Source organism: Bubalus kerabau, chromosome 10, assembly GCF_029407905.1.
Source record: "Bubalus kerabau isolate K-KA32 ecotype Philippines breed swamp buffalo chromosome 10, PCC_UOA_SB_1v2, whole genome shotgun sequence".
In the NCBI taxonomy this organism is placed as follows: domain Eukaryota; kingdom Metazoa; phylum Chordata; class Mammalia; order Artiodactyla; family Bovidae; genus Bubalus; species Bubalus kerabau.
The window spans coordinates 86,734,508-86,757,932 of NC_073633.1; the positions used below are offsets into that span (position 1 = coordinate 86,734,508).

The 23,425-nt window shown below is 45.9% G+C and overlaps 1 protein-coding gene across 11 annotated transcripts in view; it reads right to left on the bottom strand.

Moving 5' to 3' along the window:
- Positions 1 to 224: 224 nt before the first annotated feature.
- SLC8A3 (solute carrier family 8 member A3) overlaps positions 225 to 23,425 on the bottom strand; it is a 170,482-nt gene continuing 147,281 nt past the window's right edge. For 5 of the 11 annotated variants that reach the window (XM_055538466.1, XM_055538467.1, XM_055538469.1 and 2 more), the window contains exons 4-8: positions 17,294 to 17,311; positions 13,171 to 13,295; positions 12,509 to 12,608; positions 9,419 to 9,694; positions 3,138 to 7,121 (exon numbers count right to left, since the gene is read on the bottom strand). In XM_055538466.1, coding sequence (XP_055394441.1) covers positions 6,745 to 7,121; positions 9,419 to 9,694; positions 12,509 to 12,608; positions 13,171 to 13,295; positions 17,294 to 17,311 — 896 coding nt within the window. In that variant the 3' untranslated portion in view covers positions 3,138 to 6,744. Of the gene's footprint in view, positions 7,122 to 9,418; positions 9,695 to 12,508; positions 12,609 to 13,170; positions 13,296 to 17,293; positions 17,312 to 22,237; positions 22,342 to 23,425 lie in introns of all 11 variants that reach the window. The other 6 variants (XM_055538476.1, XM_055538471.1, XM_055538475.1 and 3 more) reach the window with 6 other exon arrangements.

Consider the following 23,425-nt stretch of genomic DNA (forward strand, 5'->3'; position numbering starts at 1 on the left):
GGGGAAAGATGACAGTATAACATGGTAGAAGATGCATGTGCAGAGACTACATTTACTAGTAGTAGCAATAATGCATAAGTCTTACTCTGTAAGACAGAATATTTTAGGATGGCCCACCATCCTCATTTCCCAGGACTGAAGTGTTTCCTAAAACATGGGAACTTCAGTGCTAAAACCAGGAAAGTCCAGGAAAAACCAAAACAAGTCATCCCACTTACGCTCATTTCTTTTAATCAGCTCTATGAACGTAAACAAAGCATGTCTTACACACCTAACAGGTGTGAATGAAGATAATAAGCAGTGACTTTGAAATCTGGTGGGCCTACATAGTTAAGTCCAGCTTGTTTACTTGCTGGATGGCCTTGGCCAGACTACATGGCTTCTCCCGAAGCTTCACCTCCTTCGGTGAGTCCGCAGGTATTTCTCTACACCATGACCCACTTTAGTATTAGCAAGGAAGACTCCATATGGGCTGCTGTCCCTTTCTGTGTCACTGTTTCTTTGATGCCAAACATATCTGCCCCACTTCTCCAAAGTCCAAGGGGCTTGCCTGACCTGGGGATTCTGGTGCCCCTTGGCTGTCCCTTTAAATCTTAACCTCTGTGCCCCATGCAGGCCAAGAAGCCAGAGACCTGCTCCTGCTACAGAAGCAAGACTATGAAGGGCTTTTCTCCACCTCCAAGGAGCCTGCCTGGACCAACATAAAGAGGGACGGCATGTTGTATAAGGTGGCCCGAGGTCATCCATCTACCCCCTGGAACACTGCCAGGCTCCTGGAACATGTCAGACCCCAATGGCACCAGTTGTAAGGGATTTTACCACAAAGCATTATTGTGAGGTGAAAGGAATATTTCTAGGGTATGTGCTAGGTACAGGGCACTATGGTAATTGCCTTGAAAAACGGTTCTTTTAACCTTGCAACAACTGTATGTCTGGGTCGAAGAAAATGAAGTTCAGGGAGGTTAAAGTCACTTGATTAAAAATCCCCACAAAAGGTAAAAATGATACAACTGGGATTCAAACCCCATAGAATACTGGAGGGTAGCACCGATGTGTAGAAGGTCAAATGGCAAAGCCCAAACCTTGACCCCATAGTAGGTATCACACGCACAAGTGGCTCCAGGGACCAGGAGGTCCTGTGAATGAGAGTGGAAGGCTGGATAGGGACTCTGGGGAACTGAGAGCTGAAACCCTGTCAACACGGGGTGGCCACTGATCAGCTCTGCTGGAGTATTGCCATGAAGGGATGCTCACCCAGTGTGGCCAGAGAAGTTAAAATCCATATTTTTACACAAAATGCTTGTTTAAAGACACTGAAAACTATTCTACTTAAAAAATACATTGATTATGATGTATGGCAGAAGCCAACATAATATTGTAATTATCCTTCAATTAAAAATAAATTAAAAACAAAAACATCAATCTTGTTAGTCCACTCCCCCATTTCCTGGTAACCATCAAAGAAAAAAAAAAAATACATGGATCAAATGCATCACTCTGCTGCCTACCAGGCTTAATTCCTGCCCTGCACAGTCATGGAAAGAGAAACGGATTGACCAAGGAGTCTGCCAGAGGCCGTGATCAGAGCAGAAGAGTGAATTACCTCACAATGTGGAAGCAATGTCACTCATGTAATCTGACCTTGTGATAAAGGTCATTGGTGGGGGGGTCACAGAGTGACAACCAGCTCCTACTGTGTTTCACCTGATGGAGAAGTTGGGACCAACCTGAGATACAGCAGAAAGGTTAGAAATTAGATTAGAAATCAGAATCCGAGGATTTTGAGGCATCAAAGTAGTTTACCTTGGGTCACCTCCATTCCAGAATCTTAAGAAAGAATGATGAATTCCCTCCACATTTATGAGTAAAGGTTAATCCTATTTCTTATGAAGACAGTTTGATTCCCCTGTTATTTTCTGAACATGTTGTGAATATCATATGGCATGCCTTCTAGGAGCAGTTTTCTAGGAACCCTTTCCTAAGATGTCTTTTGAATCACCCCCTCCTTGGGACCAGGGAATATACCATCATGAATTGTGAATAATTAGACTCATCAACCCAAATCACATCACAGTGAAATTTCCCTTTTTGGAAATTTTCAACAGTTTGACTCTTACTGGGTCCAGTCAGCTGCCCCTAGAGGAGGTCCTTGCTCAGTTAAGGATGGGGACAAAAGGAGGAGAAGGGGACTGAATTAGGCCAAGAGGGCTGGCTTCTCAGCTATTCCTCCTGGACCCTGGCTGCCTCCCAGGGTCCCTCACTGGAAGAATGGCCTTCTGAGGGGCTCATCCTTTGTTCTGGTGTGTATCACGGAAGGCTATGACATTCTGATTTACAATTAGAAGACTTGTGTTTGTGACCTGCCTCTTACTATCTGTGTGCTCCTGGTCAATTGTTTAACCTCTAGGAACCTCACTGATAAAATGAAAATGATATCTACTTCTGCGGTTCTTAACCAACTCAAAACATGAAAGGTTTGTAAACCACAAAGCTCCAACATGGACATAGGTCAGATTGCTTTTGGCCATTGCTACTAAAAATACCTATCTTTAATCACCAAGGGGTTGTGGCAGAGGTAACCATTCATAAAAAAATCATGTCTTGTAGGATAGAATGGTCATTGGGAAGTGGTAGCCCAGCCAGAATTGTACTTCCTGTCTCCTTTGCATTTGACTGGGTTGAAGTGAGTAACCTTTACTAAAGGAATACGAGCAAAAGTGATGAGTAGCACTTCAGAGCCAAGGCATGAGAAATGTGCCTTCTCTAATTTCTTTCCCACCTACGACCCAAGGAAGAGGACTCCAAAGCCTCTGAGATTGGCAGCATCGAAAAATGGGAGAAAACTGAGTTCCCAAATCCTTGCCTGGCAGAAAGCCACCTACTGACTGAGACCATTCTCGCTGGATTATTATGTGAGTGAGAAATGCTAAAACGTTTTGTTAAGCCCCGACATCCTGGGGTTTCTTTATTACAGCAGCTAAGATTGCTCTAAGTAATAAATGAATCAAGGGGATGGGAATGCTATAGCTCCGCCAGGAAAAAGTGCTGAGGATGCCATGTGCATAATGGCTGGCTGTGTCTTTTCCACACTAGCACACAGGCCAATGAAGCCAAGGGATTGCAAAAGGACATCTGCTATGCTCCATCAGATGAGGTCAGTGGACAGTTTAATTACACACACACACAGAGATACATCATAGATACATATGTACGTATATTCTAGAATCCCAGTGTTAAAGCTAGAAGTACTGAGCTTCAGAGGGCACATATTAAAACCTTTTTTGTAGCTCAGGAAATGGAGGAAGGCGGACTGGCCCAAGTGCATGGAGCTACTCAGTGGTGGCATCTTAAGTAGTACCAAGTCCTGAGACCTGGTTCAACCAGGTCTCTGTGGTTGAATGCAGCTTCTCTCTTGACAAAGTCTAACATCTGGATAACCCAGAAATGACTCATGAAAGGGGAGAGATGGAGACAAATGGATTTTATGATTCTGCATCTACCGTTTCATTGGCTAACAGGCATTTTTCACTGTCAATTTTGTGGCTGGCAAAAAAAAAAAATGACCGAACCTTGCAGCCAAACCCTTTTCCTGGACTGCTTTTTGTGTGTTCTTGTGCGTTCTTTAAATGCTATCCTCTAGCCACGACAACTATTGCTAACCCATGACTCTGCCAGGCCCTGATTCACCCCGTGCCTTCAAGCATGCTGTTTCTTCTCGAATGTTCTTCATCACCAAACCCCTCACCAAGATAAGTCACAGTTTATTCTTCTTCCAAGATGTTACCCACCTATTCCCTTTCCTGGGAAGTCTTCTCCAATTCCTGCAGGCTGAAACTGTTTCTTTCCATCGTGTCCTGTGGTGCTCTGTCTATGCCACCTTTTGGCCACTCACGGCGCAGAACTGCACTTCTTATTCCCACCTTGATGACTCACGTGCATCAAAGCCTTCTTCCCGTCCCTTAACTTTTGGAAAGGGTGACAGTATATACAAGGTGGTGGCCACCCTTGTCTCCTTCCCTGAGCTGTTCAGACCAGGAGTGGACACCTGACACCAAGTAACCAGGTCACAGGCACTCCTGCCATCTCGACAGAGCCTTCTACAAAGGACTCTGCCTCTGGGGGATGGCCCCTTTTGATGAAAAATTGGCCCCATTTCCTCCATTGAGAATGTGCATTCAGACTTTCAAAGAGATGTTCCAGGTTGCTGTAGGGAACAGAGTTGTGAGGTCACGGCAGTGTGTCAGGGCCATGCCAGACCACTTAAAAGACGAGCAAAGCAAGAGCACGTCGGGAGAGGGAGGAGGTGGATAGGCCTGCGAGGGAGAAGGAGCAAGGATGGGGGACATGCTGCGATTTGGGGGACACGGAACATGGCCTCAGTTCCTGAGGGCTTTCAGGTCCCTGTGGCCAGCCGTGTTCCTGCCTTGGGTTCCCCAAGAGGCCCCCACCAGGGCTTCGAAGTAGAGCCCCTCTTCATTTCTTGAACGACTTTAATGGGTTTCTGCTTCTTGTAACCCAAAGAGCCTTGGTTAAAGAAGCTCTACCTCCTACTCTGGACCATGAGTTTCTTGAGGTCAGAAACTCTATCTTCCTCTTTACTGTAGCACCAGAACCTATCTCAAGGCACACATGGTATTCAAAATCATTTGTTGAAAGAGTCATGAGTACATGAATGAATGGATGTGCCCATTGGTAATAAACACAGGATGCTGTTTGTTTAGCTGGAGCCCCTGACCCAGCAGGCCTTTCTAATACCAAGAGCTCTTTCCCCTTTAATCATCATGGCTCTACCTCTCATGTCCTCCAGCCTCTTAAAATCCAGATTTTGACAGGTGGCATTTCCCTGAAGCATTGTTTTTGCTTTAAAAATCCTAGGCTTGGCACACTGGCATCTGAAGAGATGACAGGTACAAACAGGAGATACAAATAGGAGACGACACTTTCACCTCAACCACTACAGCCCCAGAAGGAACCCAAGGTGGTCCCCTGGACCTTTTCCTGAAGCAACATGGGGAGAAGCAAGCTGTCTTCAGAGAGATGTAAGTATAGCTTTTATTTTTTTTTTTAAACCAACCCAACATTTCCACTGGCAACTGTCAACATAGCTTATGACATGAACACGGTTTCTTTTTCAGTTATTTGTTTTCTTAAAAAATGTGTTTAAAATTAAACAGGTGTTTTTCATTTCTTCTTTTCCCTTAAAAAATGTATTTATGTCAATGCAGAAAGCCTAAAGATCTGTGGGCAGTCTTTCGGTGATTATATGTGTGTGTGTGTGTGTTTTAAAGCCAGGTCCTTTCAAAATTTGTTGGGTAAAGGTCTGTAGGGCATGGCAATCTCTCTATAAACCCAGGCTCCATGGAATTATGGCAGCTAAGATTCCTCCTACTGGGGCAAGAAATAGCCCACAGGCTGGAAAAAGAGGTTTAAAACCAAGCAGGAATGTGGGAGAGATGAGGAATTCCAATCCCTGTCCTGTGAAAATGCTTTCAAACATGACCCGAGTCCAGGAGACATGAAGTCCCTCATTTTCTTATAAACTTCTAAGTTTTTGCAGGAAATCAAGAAATACAGTCAAAGCTCTTAGTCTGGTGCATTAGGAAGTGAGAGAGTGGTGAAGCTGACATCTCTCAGAATCAGACATTTTCAATATAATCTTTTCCTGACAAATCCCACTAGGTGGACATCGCTTCTCTCCTGCCTCAGATACAAAGCCAGAGATGTTCTAGAAGGCATATAGCCCTCTGCTTTCCTAGCTGCCCTCTGTCATCATATTCTATTTCTATTTTCGTCCCCTATCTACCACTCGGTGGGTCTTCCTGCAGAGGGATAAACATCCAGACACTGATACAATGAGACAGACAGAATCTGAAAGGCTCAGGCAGGGAAGAGAACAAGGACGTCTTGTTGTAAACTGGATCTTGACAGAAGCTTGAGATAAAGCTGTTCCTGCTCCAGCCACAGTCCCCATTCTTACTGCCCTCGCGGGTGTGCGAACTTCACCACCACCCGGACACCACAGTCCATTCAAGAATGCAGAGGATAAAAGGAGAAAGGGAACAGGAACTCGATGGAGCAGGAGACAGCTGTTACCCAGGGGAGAGTGGGGGAGAGGGTGTGTCTGAAAGTTCAGGCCTCTGCCCATCGACTCAGACCCTGAGCTCCTTCGCAGCACCATCATCACTAACCTCAGAAAAGACAAGGTGGACAAACGAAGAGCAAAACCTGGTGGGAAAACGAAAGCAACCATGATACTGACGACAATGAAAAGAGACCCCCGAGCCAGCCACAGGGACAGGACTCATTTCCACGCCTTGTGGGCGGAGTGAGAGGATGGCGATGTGTCAAACTGGACAGACAGGAGAAACCCTGTCCCCCCCGGAGGAAAGTTAGAAAGCAAAGGAACAGTCAGAAGAAATGTGGAAGAGAAGGTGGCGAGAGGGTCTGACTTTGCCATGGGTCAGGGACACGGCGGGGAGATGGGCTGGAGGTGGATTTGTTGCTGTCGTTGGTGTGGATTGAATTAAATATTTTGCCAAGTGGGTGTTTCCTCTGTTCCACTGGACGGATGGACTCTGCCCTTTCAGTTCACTCCCGGGGCCCAGTCCGGTGATGATCCAGCGGCTCGGGTCCTGAGGCTGCCTCTCCGGGGCGTGGCTCGTCCCCCAGAGGTCACGGGTGGGGACGCACCCTTCTCTGGGGAGAAGTTGCAGGCCTGCCCGGCCGGAGGCCTCATTCTGTGACTCAGAACCCCTTGATGTAACAGTAGGCCTCCAGCGTGGCAAAGAGTATGTAGAGAAGCCACAGGCTCACAAAGAGCCAAGTCGTGGCCAGCTTGCAGCCACGAGGGCCGCCCAGCTCCCCGCCCAGGTGGGGCCGCCGGCGGTACAAGAGCACGCTGATGCACACGAATGCGAAGATGGTGAAGAGGGTGACAGAGAAGGCCAGAGTGCCGGCCGACACGTGGAACTCCTGTCCCTGCAGGGCCCAGTAGATGGCGGCCACGGACCAGGCCAGGCCAATGCCCAGGAAGACGTTGACGGCGTTGCTGCCTGTGACGTTGCCGATGGAGGCGTCTGCGTACACGTCCTGGATGGCAGCCGCTTTGCTGGCAAACGTATCTGGAAAGAGGCAGAGACAGTGAAAGCCGGTGGGGAGGCTGAGATGTGGAGGGCCTTCCATGGAGAGAGGCCGAAAGGCAGCTGGGGCCAGCAGGCTGAGCCTTGGGAGTGAGAGGCAGGGGCCTGGGGGCTACTCCCTGCTCCACTGTTAATAAGCTGTGTGGCCTTGGGCTGGTCACCTTACTTCTCTGGGCTTCCTGTTCCTAATCTGCCTGAGCCTGAAAGGTTCCCAAGGGTCCTTCTGGTCCTGATATTTACTGGGTGGCTTTTATTGTTTGCTTCTGACTACTTCTTCTGTAAGGGGGAGTGTGGTTGCTTTCCCATAATATCTCCCAGGGAACTCTGACATCCAGGGAAGCTGCTTAGAATAAGTGCCTGATTGCCCCTGTCATGCGCGACATTTACTTTCAAAACAGACTGTGATTGAGCCTGTGGGCTTAGCATTGTGCTAAGGGCTGGATTTATGGGGACAGAGGACACATGGAGAGATGCAGGGACTAATGACAGGGATATCCATGGGCTCAAGAATGACAGGGCTCAGGATTCGCAATCAGCATACAGAGCCCAGGGCCTCGAAGGCTATTGGACTTTAGATGTTGGTATGGATTGTAGGCACTGGAAGGATGGCCAGCCACCCTTTTATTTGACAAGTTAGGGAAAATAAGGGTCAAGGAATCTACTCAAGGTAAGTTAGCAAGAGATTTGACCTGAAAACCTTCATCTGAGAGCTCTTTCCATGGCTTCACCCGACATCCAAACAGCTTCAGCCAAAGCCACAAATCAGCTGAGTGGACCACAGCATTGCCTTAAAGCCCCTAATGCTGCCAGCTGTTCTCTGCACCCACCTCAAGGTCTTGGACAAGCCCCAAGCTCTCCCTTGCCCAGCCTGCCTCCTTGTTGCCAATATTGTCCCCGAGAAAACCTCTTGCCTTTTCTTGCCTGTGACCTTGCTTCTTCTTTTTTTAACTTCTGATCCTCTGCAACTTCTTCCCACATCTGTTCCTTTTACCCATAACTGCCCCTTCACCTCTGATAGTTCCTCAAGGCCCCAGAGAACAGAGGTAAATCATAGGGTATCTTTCCCACAAAGCCTTCCCTCAATTATCCATTTAATTTCTTACCACTCCATGCATTCCCATGATAGCCAAACCTTTTGCATCATTAATGTACAAATAATTCCACTGGTCTGTGCTGGGGCCTGGGGAAGTGGCTCCTCCAGAGTGTGATGCGGACTCAGTTACTCTCCAGAAGGATATGCTTTCTTGGCACAAGAAGGGTTTCCAGCCAGCAGAGTCCTGTCTGATGAGATTTGGCCCAGCCTTTCCATAGGAAGGGGCTATCTCTGTCTTCCTACCACAATTGGGAGGCCAGCTCCTTGGTAGGAATTTGGGGTTCAGACACCCTGGAGACCCCATCTGAACTAAGTAAGGTACCTGAGCTAATGTAGCCCCTCTCTACCCGCTTACCCCTGCTTGCCTTCCCAGCCCAGCCGAAGTCCCCCTGTTCCATGCTTGCTCAGTGCCTATACTTTTTCATCATCAAACTTATTGAGATGATTTGATCATCGTTGAATGTGGTCTCCTTCACTAGATTATAAACTTCAAGTAGAGAGGGAAGTGTGTCTGTCTTGTTTCCCATTACAGTCCCAGCAATCAGCACGAAACTGTATCAGGCTCAGCAAACATTTGAATGTCTAATGAATGAATAAAGGCATATCTGTTCCTGTTCATCTCTAGGCATTTTTGAGAAAAAAAAATATATGATTCATCATATGAAAGACAAGAGCCTGTGAAGCTTCCTTCACCTGTCCTGCTGGGAGACACTTGGTATTTACAGGAGTCCTAAGCAGAGGAGGCTTGTGGGCCTTTCTTCTGCACTTCTCCAAGCAGGCTAATCTGCAGCCAGAGGGAAATGGCCTATTCGTCTGATGCGGAGGTTAAGAAAGTGGGTCACTGACTTCAGCAAGTGATTTAACCTCTCTGGGCCTCAGTTTCCTCATCTGTCAAGTGGGGATAATAACTCTCCTTATTGAATAAGGTTTGGGTGAGGCTTACAGGGCTAAAACAGGAAAGCTGCTTAGCATACATACCACCTGACACATCAGAAGTGCTCAAGGAAAGTTAACGATCATTCTTAATGGTAGCAGGGGTCCCTTGGGTTGACCTTCATGCACCTTAGAGGCAGAGGCTCTGTTAAGCTCAGATCTGAGATGGTAGGGAAGATAATGAGGCAAATCGGAGGGCTCACTTGATCCAGGTAATATTCCCTTTGCTAATCAAAGACCCCCTCACTCTCACCTGGCACCGAGGTGCCAAATGCCACAAAAATAACAGCCGTGACCGAGTCCTTGAGACCAATGGTGCAGCCGAAGTGGGAGGCCAGGTCCCCGATGATGGCGGTGAGCATGCCGATGATGAGAATGGACACAACGAAGCAGGCCCAGCCGTGGCAGTACTCTGTTGGGGGCACGCAGGCAAACAGCACCTTCCAGAAGACTGTGAGGAAGTGCATGACGTAGTCAAAGCAGGAAGGCAGCCTCTCCTCGCCTGACTCATCCTCATCCTCGTCCCCTGCTGAAGGCAAGAAAAGCGGGCGGCAGGGTCAGATCCTCATTCATGAGAAAGTCAAGTCCAACCCACCTCAGGAGCATCACTGGCCGCACAGAGATGCCAGTTGTCTCCTGGGCAGCTGGTGCAGGCACCCGAAAACAGGAGGGAAAGAGAAAATGCATGGGGATGCCCCACTAGTCAATTTGAATGCAGGGAGAGTGAGAGAGTGGGAGAGAGGGAACAGAGGAGTAAGAAAGAAGAGAAAGAGATGGAATGTGGGAATGTGAAAAGGACAGGGCAGTGGGGGAGAGAGTGGGGAAGATGGAGAAGGCATGGGGTTGCTTAGGTGAAGAAAAGCGGAAGCTGTGAGCCCACTCTTCACTGGACACCTGCGGGGCTCCTAATTTTCCTGACATGACTGCTGCGATAACCATGTGGTTCTGGTCATTATCCATCCACAGTGAGACACCTGTCATTCCAGATCATGTGGGCATCCCGGGGAGTCAGTTGTTCAGCCACTAACTCAAGTCCAACCCCTGTCCTTCACTATCTCCTGGAGTTTGCTCAAATTCATGTCCATTGAGTTGGTGATGCCATCCAACCATCTCATCCTCTGTCACCCGCTTCTTCTGCCTTCTATCTTTTCCAGCTGATAGGTCTTTTCCAATGATTCTGCTCTTCGCATCAGGTGGCCAAAGTATTGGAGTTTCAGCTTTGGTATCAGTCCTTCTGATGAATATTCAGGGTTTATTTCCTTTAAGACTGAGTGGTTGGATCTCCTTGCAGTCCAAGGGACTCTCAAGAGTCTTCTCCAATACCACAGTTCAAAAGCATCAACTTTTTAGTGCTCAGTCTTCTTTATGGCCCAACACTCACATCCATATTTGACTACTTAGAAAAACCAAAACTTTGACTATACAGACCTTTGTTGACAAAGCAGTGTCTTTGCTTTTTAATATGCTGTCTAGGTTGGTCATAGCTTTCCTTCCAAGAAGCAAGCGTCTTTTAGTTTCATGGCTGCAGTTGCCATCTGCAATGATTTTGGAGACCAAGGGAAAAAAAATCTGTCACTGTTTCCACTTTTTCCCCATCTATTTGCCATGAAGTGATGGGACCAGATGCCATGATCTTCATTTTCTGAATGTTGAGTTTTAAGCCAGCTTTTTCACACTCCTCTTTCACCTTCATCAAGAGGCTTTTTAGTTCCTCTTCACTTTCTGCCATAAGGGTGGTGTCATCTGCATATCTGAGGTTATTGATATTTCTCCCGGCAATCTTGATTCCAGCTTGTGCTTCATCCAGCATTTTGCATGATGTACTCTGCATATAAATTAAATAAGCAGGGTGACAATATACAGCCTTGACGTATTCCTTTCCCAATTTTGAACCAGTCCTTGGTTCCCTGTCTGGTTCTAACTGTTGCTTCTTGACTTGCATACAGGTTTGTCATTCTCCAAATATGCTGTGGGACAGAGCTGGGCTGTTCCTGGTTTGTCCTTGCCAGGGAACTCGGGCAGAGTTGCCCATTCAGCAGTCCAGGAGGAGAGGATGTGCTGCAGCTCAGTCAAGGGCAAGCTCTGTCATATTTCAACATGACCTGTAGAAGCAGGATTCGGGGCCCTTGGGCTCCAATTGCATCTTTGCCATGAAGAGACTCTGGAACCTGGCATCAATCCCTTTTTGTTCCTGAACCCTGGTTCCGTCATTTGACAAAGGAAGGCATTCGATTATGTGGCTGATAGTCTACCCATTGTCTCTTTAGGGACAAAGTAAGGTCATAAGAGGGGGAGTCTGGAAGCAGGCGATAGAAAAAGTGGGGCAGTGAACACAGCAGCAGTGGCCGTCTCTTCCTGTCTGTACTTTGGCTGTGGTGCTGGGACCTCAGGGATGTGACCCGGTGGGTTACTATGACAACAAAGCTTCATGAAAAGAGACAAGGCCCGGAGTGCTGGGCAGCACAGAAGGCCTCTGTGGTGCTGAGAGGCACTACTGCTGGGAGTGATGAGACCCCTCACTTCCCATGCCAAGCTGCATGCAGGCCTCTGGGATGCTGGCTGTGCTCTGGGTGCCCACTGAGGAAACCCGTCACTAAGTGCCAAGGAGAGATCTGGAATCATCCAGAACAGAGGTCTGTCAGTCAATGCAGAGTTTTTACAAACCTCAGACCCGCACATCTGTAAATCAGAATAGTCTCCATTTTACAGAAAAGGAGGACTGCCTTAACAAGACGATGGAATGATGAAAGCCAGGATTTCCTAAGTTTCTATTTAGTACCAGGCTCTGTAGCTTTCTACTCTCTTCGCTGAGAAAGAAAGGTAGCAATAGTTCCTTTTTTGGGTGACAAAACCGAGACACAGGGAGGATAGCTTGTCTGAGTTCACATAGCATGCACGTGTGCACAGTCGTGTCCAGCTCTTTGCGACCCCATGGACTGTAGCCCACCAGGCTCCTCTGTCCATGAGATTTTTCATGCAGGAATACTGGAGTGGGTTGCCATTTCCTTCTCCAGGGGATCTTCCTAACCCAGGGATTGAACTCGCGTCTCTGGCATCTCCTGCATTGGCAGGTAGATTCTTGACCACTAGCGCCACCTGGGAAGCTCTTCACACAGCAGAACCAGGGTCTGAAAGCAGAGATAGCCATGCTCTTTTAGTTACCCCCACGTTTGTCTTCCAAAGTGACCCAGTGAAAAGACAAACATCCAGGGTAAGAGCTGGGAAGGCTGGCCACTGAGGCCCTTCCTGAGATGGGTGAGCTGTTGACATGTCTGTGTTCCTGCTTCTCTGGAGCTTCCTGCTCCTCCCAGCAAAGCCTGTGTCCATCTCAAGACCCTCTTACCTGCACTGACAGTGATGGCCTCCATGAACTGGTCCCTCCAGGAGTGGGTCCCCACGACCAAGGCCAGGTTTGTCTTCCTAATCAGCTTGTCCACGGTAGTCTGTCAGGGAGATTAAAACTTGGAACCGTGAGGTCAGAATGCTCAGAACCACTGAAGAATTTGGCACTTGGTGGGGATGAAAGATACCCTGCGCTCCAGGGGGCTCCACGTGGGTTCTGAAAGTTATGCATGAAATGGCCTCAGGGGGCATCTTCTGGCATAGTCCTTCTACTGTCCTCTTCTTTGGTTGTGACTGCTGACATTGGATATTTAAAGCAATACAATAGAGAATAACACTAATGATGTCAGTAAACCTAGACCTGGGGTAGTGAATTTCAGTATCTTTGTTTTAAAAATACAATTAAATAGTGATGATACTTTTAGGGGTATTATAGCTCATTTGTTCCATAGACCTTGTAATATTTCCTCACTGTTCCTAAGTTACAAATGACCAGCACTGTTTGTTCCATGTTACAAATGGGAAAACTGAGACTGGGGTGGGTAAGTGATTTGTGCAGTTTCGACTTTATGTATTCAGTGGTGACGTTAGAACAAAACTGCTGGTCTTCTACCTCCCACCTCATTATTCTGTTATTCAGTTACATCTCACTTATGGCCTGACCTTGAACTCATAGGACTCCTCGATGATGACCTCTAGTTTGGGGTGTTCACCCAATATTGGCTTTCCCATTTCTGCTATCCTCTTGGCTTCTTCTTCTTCCACAGTCAGCTTCCTGTCTGTCACCTCTGCAACAAAACAAAACCAGACGAGCTTTAGCACATTTGCCATTCCCTGGAAGTCTAAATAAAACTCAAAGTATTAGGCATTGGCAATGGGCATACAGGAAACAGCTCTTGAGGACGGGGATTTTGTGTACTTGTTAGTGCCTCTTTCTATAAGCTGCTAAACAGACCATGAAGGGGTTCCTTGCATGTTCTGACCTTAACATTCCTCTTTCCATTTTATACCTGGCTTGGGTGTTGGGGGGAACCTGACCCAAAGACCTTCTGAGAAGCAGCACCAAGTGAAGCCCCAAAACATTTGATGAGATATTGAAGAGCTGGGAACAAAAGCCAAATCTCTTGACCTTTAACAGTTTTGAACTGTTGGGCATGACTGGCATGGCTACTTCATATAAAGGTTCCTGGGGGTGAGAAGCACATTTCAACCAAAGGGAATGTCCACTGGCTCACATTAACATCTGTCTCCAACATTCTTAGGACTGTAACTTCTATAAGGGACAAAAAAGGATGTTTCCAGGAATATCTACATTTTGTACTAGTGAATATTAGCCTCACAATGAGAAACTTGGATGACTTCCCCCAAAATGTCATGATTTCTAAATGAAAGAGCCCTAGAGTTTCTAAGGAACCAGGCACATTTCTTCTGAAATACAAATACTTGTTCAAAAACACACAAAAAGAAAGTTCTTCCTTTATTTCTTTCTGAGGCATTCCCGGTCGCCCCTCAGTATCTTGACTCATTTACAATCCCTTCTCATGTTGAACCGTTAGAAATTTTTTCCACTTCAGCTGGTGAGTCCATTTGAAGACCACTTCACCATGAAGACGTCTTTTCTGGATTAAAGTGAAACAGAGATTGAATCTTTTTATTCCCCTTTGATTAGAAAATTGCTCTTGGCAGTCTGTTTCTTTCAGAGCTCGTTTAAACATCTTTCCATCCGAGTCCACATTCTTACATGCAATTAATTCTTTTATTTGGCTCTTTAATTGCTTTTATTCCACACAGTGAATCTCCCAGGGGAGTTTTCTAGTCCTTGAGTAATCTCAAGGACAAAATGGGTCAGAGGACAAGAAGGTCTTCTTTTCTATCTTGGGAATTGGTGAAGCATGGTGAGGGCTGAGACGTGAGCTCTCGAGGTTGCAAGGAAAATAATTTACTGAAAAGATCGTAAACCAGGCAGAGGGTATGTTTTATATAAGAATTTTTAAAGCTGTTTTGAATGAAAACTGGTAAGAGAGTGTGCAGTGGATTCCTGGGCTGGCTGCTGTACTCAGTGCTTCTGGCTCCAAAGGCAGAGGGCAAGCCCCAGATGTGGGGAGCTGTCCATGGTGCTGTCCTCCCGCTAGTGTTGGTGACCACTTTTGGAAACAGTTACTTCTCATGGATCAACGTCCTCCTGTACATTTCTAAGCATATACCCTCTTTCAGCCTGACATCATTTAGTCCATATGAGCCTCTTATTAGGTAATTCTGAAAATAAGTCTGGCTATGCAGTCAGTGATCCTAGAAGCCAGACTGCAAGCCACTCTGAATAAAAGCCTTTGTAAAAACATATATATGTAGATTATTAAAAAAAAAAAAAAGGGCATTCTTTTCCTCTACTTGTGGTCTTTGGGACCATATTACAATGCATAGCCTAGTAGAGACAGTATTATTCCACTCCTCCCTCCCCATTTCCCCCATGTCATACTTTACATGTGCCACAAGAACTTTATCCCAATATAATGAGCTCTCCAGTGACTTATAAATGTACCTGTCTAACCCCTTGTCTACCTATCAATCTAGCACTGTATCCATCTGGCAGGATATTGATCTAGCTACTGACCTGTCCAACCCTGTGGTGACAGTCAGTTTTTCCATCTAGCTCTCTGCAGAAATCACTTTGACAAATAACCAACCCTCTATCTTTGGATCTCCCACAGCCCCACAGAGGTACTTGCTTGCTCTCTCTCTCTCTATATATATATATATATATCTATATCTATCTATATATATATATATATCTATATCTATCTATATATATATATGTCTGTTAATGATTGATTCACATGCTTTTAAATAAACTCTGATTTAGTATCTTGGTTTGGTAGTAATTCCTGCCTTACTTCTGTAAGGATCATTTCTTTACATTCAAATTAATTTTTCGAGAAGGTGAGAAGTCTCAAGCCTTAAAGATCATAATTATTCTGATCACTTGTTTATTTAACCTCTCAATTTTGAGTGTAGAAAATAAATGACAGGTGACCTTGATATTCAGACTGACTAAACGAACACTTAGATCTAGGAAAAGGAGGAGGAAGGGGGAGAAGAGAGAATGAACCTATTAATAGGATGGAAGATTAAACAAATATTGGAAGAGAGAAGAGCTTGCCAGGCCAGACTGGAACAGATTGCCATGAATGTCCTACAGACATTCTCAGAAAGAAACGGGGCACTGTAGTCAGTGCCCTAACTCCCAGGTCCCTGAGCTTGGAGGTATAGCTCAGATGGAACACATTTTCTCTCCATTTATCATGAGGCTTTGTGAATCACGTTTGCTTGGCCACCTGGAAAAATCCAAACAAGGAATTGAGATTTCCAGTGAATTTAAAGTCTAACCAAGGGCTCCTAAATTGAAGGTTTACAGATTGAAAGATCTAGGAAATGACACCTTTCCCCCCCTATTTTAGCTTCTACTGGTATCTGTGCCAATGTGTTAAAAGTATAATGAAGCTTAAATTAAATCACAATCTCTGTTTTGAGCATATGTATGTGTGGCTGGTAGTGGGTAGAGGCAAGAGTTGGAACAAAAAAGCCGGAATGCCTTCTCAGGCAAGAAGATGAGCTAAGTGGAAAAGGAACACCCAATGCTTTGACATTAAAACCTGGGAGAAGAGTGGAACATATGGGGTTGGAGGTAGTCATTATCTTATTGATATAAGAGGAAGCAGGAAACTAAGGAAGCTGAAGTAGTTTTTTCCAGAAAGGGAAAATGTAGGGGGTTATCTACTTTTTTTTTTTTGGTTTATGACTCCAAGGAGGTCAATGTCCTTACTATGTAACCTGCCCCTTTCTCAAACTCAGTGTACAGCATTATGGCGACTATCAATGAATTCTGAAAGATGTTTTGCATCTCAAATGACCTTACAATTTTTATACATTCAAAGAACTGATGAAATGTAAAATGTTATTTTAACATATATTGAGACACCTTGTATAGCTCGCTTTGTCTGCACCAAGAGTTACGGAATTGCCCATATGCCGGCAATGCCTTCCTAACGGCTCACAAAGTTGATATTGTCTGTGATTTGATTACACAGATGCAAACATATTTGGTACATTTTTATGACAGGCTCTAGATTCTGTGTGAGAATATCCCCAATATAAATTCTCCCAAATTTCTATATCCAATCAAATAATTTCCCCCTCACCCCATAATATTCTAATTCTTCTTGTCATTCATGGCACATGTGATTTCAAAGATCAATGACAAATGAGCCAAAGTTCTAGAAATTTAGCTCTCTGCTGTGATGAGATGGAAGATCTTCAGGATCAATAAGATTCCAGATTACTTAAAAACTACTTTTCATGTTCTCACAGCAGCTCCTAATTATTTTTCCCTGGACCCCATCCAGATCGAAGTATTTTCTTTCTTATTCCATCATGATCCTATTAGGAGAGTCAGCTCTGACTCTCATCCTCTCTTGCCCCACAACATGAGACGATGGAGGAATTAAGACTCAGGAGAAGTGTATGACCTCCCCCCATTTGTTCAGTAAGTTTCAGTTCTCTTCCTGGTCTCAGAGAGGACCAACTATGCCTTTACCCACATCCACTGAAATGGTGCTCAAGGAATTGTCTACCTCCTCACAATCACTTGCAGTAGGGAAATAAATCTCCTGGTCCTTAAGAGAACTTAAGCCCACAGCTCCTAGTAAATAAAGCAAAGGATATTGGTCTTAAAGTAAATAATGGCACTGGCAAGAAGCAGAAAAAGGGATGGGGGGAAGACACCTCTTACCTGGCGATAACAGGAGCGCTGTTTGCAAATGGGTACCAGATAAAGGGAAGAAAGAAAAGGAAAGAGCATTAAGGTCCCATCTCGAAAGTATCCCCAGGTCTTGTGGCCGCAGTAGCACAAGGAAAGCAGTGAGCTTAGTAGGTGAGAGCACTGTGGCCACATGCAAAAGGCAGCAATCGGAGCATGCACAGCAGCCGCAGCAAGAGGTGTGAACTACTGGAGAGACCACTGAGTGCCAGGGCCTTGCAGCTGCAAGTTTTCCCCACAACTTCTCTGCAACCCTGAGGGCTATGGATAGAGGAATGAGGATGGGGGGAACTAAGTAGGTGAAGCAGAGACCGAGTTGGCCATTCGTGATCTTCTAAAGGATCAGGTTATCACATCCATTCTGTAAAGGAGTGAGAATCCAGTTACCTTCAAACTGTATAGGTTGCAACCCTACCAGAGCTTTGAGTATCCCTAAAAGAATAACCTCGTGAAAAGATAAATCCTGCAAAATGTTTTCCTTGAACAATGTATCATTTTATAGAGAAAGGCTGGAGGTTGGAGGCCATGGCCTCCTCCCATTTTGCATCGACTCTACCTACTGTGCAAAGTCACTATGAAGCCAACGCAACGTCATTGCAATGGGTAGACGTTCAGTAGAGGTTTGCCATTTGCCACCTATTTCGGCAATTGTATTTTTCACAGATCCTGTGGGGTTGCATCACTGAATAGTGTTTTGTTTCAGAAAGGACAGGCTAAGTCAGAGTCTAGATATTCTGGACCAGAGAGACTGTCGTACTGAAAGCTACTGACAGATGGGAGATGACAAATGCAAGGTCCTTAAATGGTCTGGTAAGCTGAGTTAAAGATATACCCAGCACAGGTCTTTCCTAGCCCCTGAGTTTTCACTTTTGCTAAACTCTCCTAGATTTCGAGATAAAATAAATTCTTGTAACATACCATTTTCACTTTGATGGTGTCTTAGTACAGCACCTCCCTCCCTGGCTCTTGTTAAATAAAAGCCTGAGAATATCCTGCTACATACTCCTGGTGCAGCTGGTGACTGATGGGGATTGATGAGGAATGAGTGAGGCAGGGGGCAGGGGAAGGTGTCTGTAAATTGTTTCTTCTAAAAATCTCTAAGAACACAACTCAGGTCTGTAATTCCATATTCACAGCCACTGAAAACACATATGGATACAGAATCTTTATGGTACATAATCAGGGAGAATAGCAGTTGACTTTTTCCGGTTTCTCCCACATGGAATTCTAAGGGGCAATGGATCAAAGGATCTTCGTACTACACTGAGATGAGAGATAGACAGATAGCAAGACAGCATGCTCATTCTACTCCTTCTATGGATTTTCACAGGAGAGCCTCTCCTGGCCCCCAAGTTCCAGCGGAGAGTAGAAAAAAAAGAAAAGAAGAGTAGAAACCCAAACAAATCAGTGTACCCAGGTAGGCCAGACAAAGGGCAGCTCTTCCAGAAAAGTCCCTGCTGCTCTGGTTTTCACTGAGACACCCCTCCCAACACCAGGATCGACTCTAGCACAATGAGAGGACTTTCAGTCAGCTGCACTGCACTGTTTCCTGGTCGTGTCTATATGACCCTGAGACTTTCTGCTTAACAGTTACGGATGGATCAGTGAGATCCAGGTAGACACACTGAGTGACAGGATACCTCCAGGGTGTTTCTCCTGCTGTGGCTGATGAGAGAAGCTGGAGCTGAACTTTTCCCTGCGTTGATCCCCCAGGGTCAGGTGATTGCTCAGATACCCCAGGGACAAGCAGGAAAACAGCACAACTCTGAGCATTTGGAAGTATCTAAGCAACTTGTTAGGGGGAGCCCAAAGTGAGTGAAGTGAAGTCGCTCAGTCGTGTCCGACTCTTTGCGACCCTGTGGACTCTAGCCTACCAGGCTTCTCCATCCATGGGATTTTCCAGGCAAGAATACTGGAGTGGGTTACCATTTCCTTCTCCAGGGGATATTCCCGACCCAGGGATCGAACCTGGGTCTCCCGCATTGGAGGCAGACACTTTAACTTCTGAGCCAAAGAAGGCACAAACAGGCTTCCAATGTCTAGGTCCAGGCCTGACAGCCTTGATCATACTGCTCAGTTGTCCACTGCCAAACTCTAATGCTTCCTCTATTCCTGGGCAACTGTGTTTCCTGTTCATCCCCTCTTATTCTCTCCCTTAGTTTGTCCGGAGGATTTAATTTCCCCTCTGAAATCTGTTTTGTTTGCCAAGAATAGAATCTCTTATTTCAAATACAGCATTTTACTTTTTTTGTAATTCAATTGTCACTTTGACCATGCACCCACTATGCTATGCTCTTCTGAATGCCTAAGCCTCTCACATGCAGCAGTGATAATGAAAAGCAATGTCCACTGTGTTGTTTCTCACTAGGAGAATGGCAGGACATTCTGGATATCAGGATGGGGTTTCATTTGGTTCTGAGTCTAGACAATTGAGTTTTATGACCTCTCACCTTGTGGTCTAATGCCAAAATATGGGACGATCTGAAGAAACTGAAAATAAACCCTATAGATAATAGAAACTGACAGAAAATGGACACCTTTCCTATTGGCAACTTCCATCTTGGTCACTGGGAAAAGATCTAGGGGCATATCACACTGGTAGCTTGATGAAATCCTTCTCTTCTCTTCTACTGCCTCCCCCAGGATTGGACTCCATCAGGGCTCTGCTGACATCTCCTTGGACAGAGAATCTATTGCAGTGAAAAGGGGTCCTCAAATGAAGAGTAGCCATAGGCATTTATGTTTGGTCAAGTCTCTTGAAGATCACAAGATTTATCTTAGGTCACTCTCTGTCCTGCTGTTGAATGGTCTTTATTGGGGAGGCAGAAAAGAAAAGCCTCTTCACTGGTAGAATAAAGTCATGGATGGACTTGCAACTCACCCTTCTTGTCTGGAGAAAATTGCCTTCTTTCTAACCTCCCTGTGTGATCCTTTGTCCAGCTTTCATTTGCATGCACATAAGTAGCTAGGGACTGTGGAAATTGATGAGGCTAGTTGATAACGGCCTTAGGTGTCAGCTGCGTCCAACCAATCATGAAGATGTGCAGTAAAGGCAGAAGGGAGACGGGAATGAGGTAAGGCAGATTTTGAGACAATTTCTGAGACTAGTCCAGGTGGCAGGAACACAATCTGGGAAGCAACGGAAATTACTCTTTTCTTGCAGCACTCTTTGGAAATCAGGCTCATGGCAACATATTAGGTGGCCAAGAAGAGAATGAATAATGGAAAGCAGACAGGGCTTCTGCTTCTCCAACACCAGGTGTGACCAAACCAGTGTGGGCCCAGAAACAGTCAGATTTGCAGAGAGAGTCAGAAGACAAGGGGAACTGAGCAATCATTCATGTCTCAGAAGACCTGGGCACAAGCCTTTGGGAATGTAGTGGCTGAATATCGGATCTGTCTTCACGCTGTTGTTTGTCATGTGAAGTAGTGGCCGAAGCATCATCTTTTTTTGACAAAAAAGTAGATCTCACCGTTCTATACTCCATGAGGCTCCCAGCAGCACATGTGTCCTGAAGGGGAGTCTAAATGACCTCCTCTTGGCATTTCCCCAAAGCATTCTTACCCACATATACTCCTCCAACACTTTCAAAGGTGTAGCTTCCAATCGTTTTCTTCAAGGGAAGAAATCTTTCCTGACATCGACCTTGGTTGCAACATAATCAGTCCCTTAGGCAGGTATCCCAAGATGCAGGTCCTGAGGAAAGGAGGAGAGGAGGCCACATCTCTGGTGTGGGATGAGGATTATCTCAAGACCTGGGTAATGCTTTCATTTGCAGACACCAAGCCGAGGCTGCCTTCTGTGAACTGTCCAACATCTATTTCTCAAGGATCAATACCAACCACGCCATTGAGAGTCCCTCCTATTGGAAAACCCAAAAGGCCACACTCTGGGCTGGCCCAATGTCAGTCTTTTTCCAGGGCCTTCTGGCTGAGGTGATTTCCATACCTGGAGTTAATCACTTCACTTTTGCAGACTCAATTTTCTGCTTTCAGGACTGCATTACCCTAAAGCAGTTGGAATAAAGTACCCCACCTTGGGCTAGACAAGAGGTAGAACGAGATGGGGTGGGATGTCAAGGGAAGGATGAACAGCTCAGGGTTCCAGATTGCATGACTACTTTGGAAGCCAGCTTTCCCTCAGAGAGCTCCCAGAAGTGTGACCTCTGACAACTGGTATACCTTTCCACGTTTTGCTCTACCCAACTGTGAAATAGCCAGATAAAACACTTACCTCCAGGAAGGGCAAAGGGGCCCATGGGCCACTCTGCAAGTGAAAAACCTGCCAAGCACTCCACGGAGGTTGGGAGATGCAGCAGAAGACTGTCAAAGCATCATTGCAACATGGGATCCAGCCCCCACCCCAGACCCTCCCCAATTCAATCCAGGCTAGAGAGAGAGGAGGGTAGAAGGAGAAGAAGGCAGGGAAGGGGCACAGGCATGCATCGCATGCATTCCTTTCATCTTCTCCTCCCCATCCACCAAGGAGTTGGCACATTTACAGGTGACTTTGTGTGGGGTGGGAAATGGGGCAGGGGTGGGTGGTGGAAGTGCAGGGGACATTAGTAATCAGATAATTGGAACACAAGGCAGATGTAACTCAGCAGGGTCATGAGGAGTCGAGGCTGCACTGTGCCCAGGAGGTGAAAAAGGAGGACTTGGAAATAAGCTAAGGCTAAGAAGGCAGAGATGATACCGAAACAGGGTGAGAGCGAGAATACAGGAGGGAAAAGAATAAAAAAAGTCCATTGGTCAAAAGGAGGAAGGAAGAAAAAGAAAAAAGGGGGGGAGGGGAGAAAAAAATATAGTTTCTTTTTGTTATTGTTGCTTTACAGCTTGCTTAAATTTTTTTCTTTTTGTTTTATTTTGTTTGTTCATTTTTTGTTTTTGTTTTTGTTTTTTTAAAGAATCTCACACCTGATATTCCACGTTCCATCCATTTCGGTTCACCAAGGACAATGAAGAAATTCTCTTGCCTTTCGTATTCCTCCTCATCTACTATTTTAACCCTTACGGTTTTCCTGTAGGGACAACAAGAGAGAAAGTGTCGACTGGGTCGGTAGGTTGGTTGGTCACCCGGAGCACAGCCTTTAAAATCATTCCCCATCACTCTTGGCACATGCAGCCCAGTCCCGCCATGGTGGCTTTTGACAGGACTCAGTGGATTATATTGTTCTTATGTCAAAAATGGTCTTAGCTTTTCTTATCTCCTTGGTCAGAGTTGTCCTTACGAGTGAGAGGGAAAGGGAGTCAGAAAGCAAGGGAAAGTGGGCAAAGGAAGGGATCCATTGAGGATGGGAGGGAAATGGGAAGGAAGAAGGGGGGTGATGGTGGGGAGGAGTCATTTTCGATCCTGCTGATGGTTAGTACAAAGTGAGTTGGACAGCACATTCCATTGGGTGTCACATGGTAACTGGCATTTCTCTGGGGAGTAGGTGAACTGCTGGCCTATGGGGGTGGCCCAGGGCTCTTCTACCACAGAGAATGTCAACAGTTTCTAGCTAGGGGCTTGTTTCCCTCCCTTGTGTCTATACCCACTTCAAATGTGAGCCTCATAAAGAAAATCTTAAAAGGAAAGTATTTTTGAGGCAGGCAAATCAGAGAGAAAGAGAAAGGAAGGAAGGAAGGCAGAATTCCATCATCTTCATTCTTTACCTTGTAGGGCTTTAGTGGTGGGAAGTAAAATAAATACGTATTAACCACAGTATGATGTGGGACTCCTTTAAGAGTTACAGCTGATGCATTCCTGAAAAGTGTGATGAAAATGACACACATCATCAATTCTAAATCATCTTTGGACCTCTATCACATGGGGGTGATGTGTCTCAAAGCTGGCTTCCTTAAATGCAGATTATTAGGCATCAGGGGGACATGCTGATGGAGGTTTCTGCTCATTTTTGGGTATCTTAGCAAAGCATGTGCTTACTCACTCAGTCATGTCTGACTCTTTGCAACCCCATAGGTGGTAGCCTGCCAGGCTCCTCTGTCCATAGGGATTCTCCAGGCAAGAATACTGGAGTGGGTTGCCATGCCCTCCTCCAGGGGATCTTCCCAACCTAGGGACCGAACCCAGGTCTTCTGCATTGCAGGCAGCTTCCTTACCAT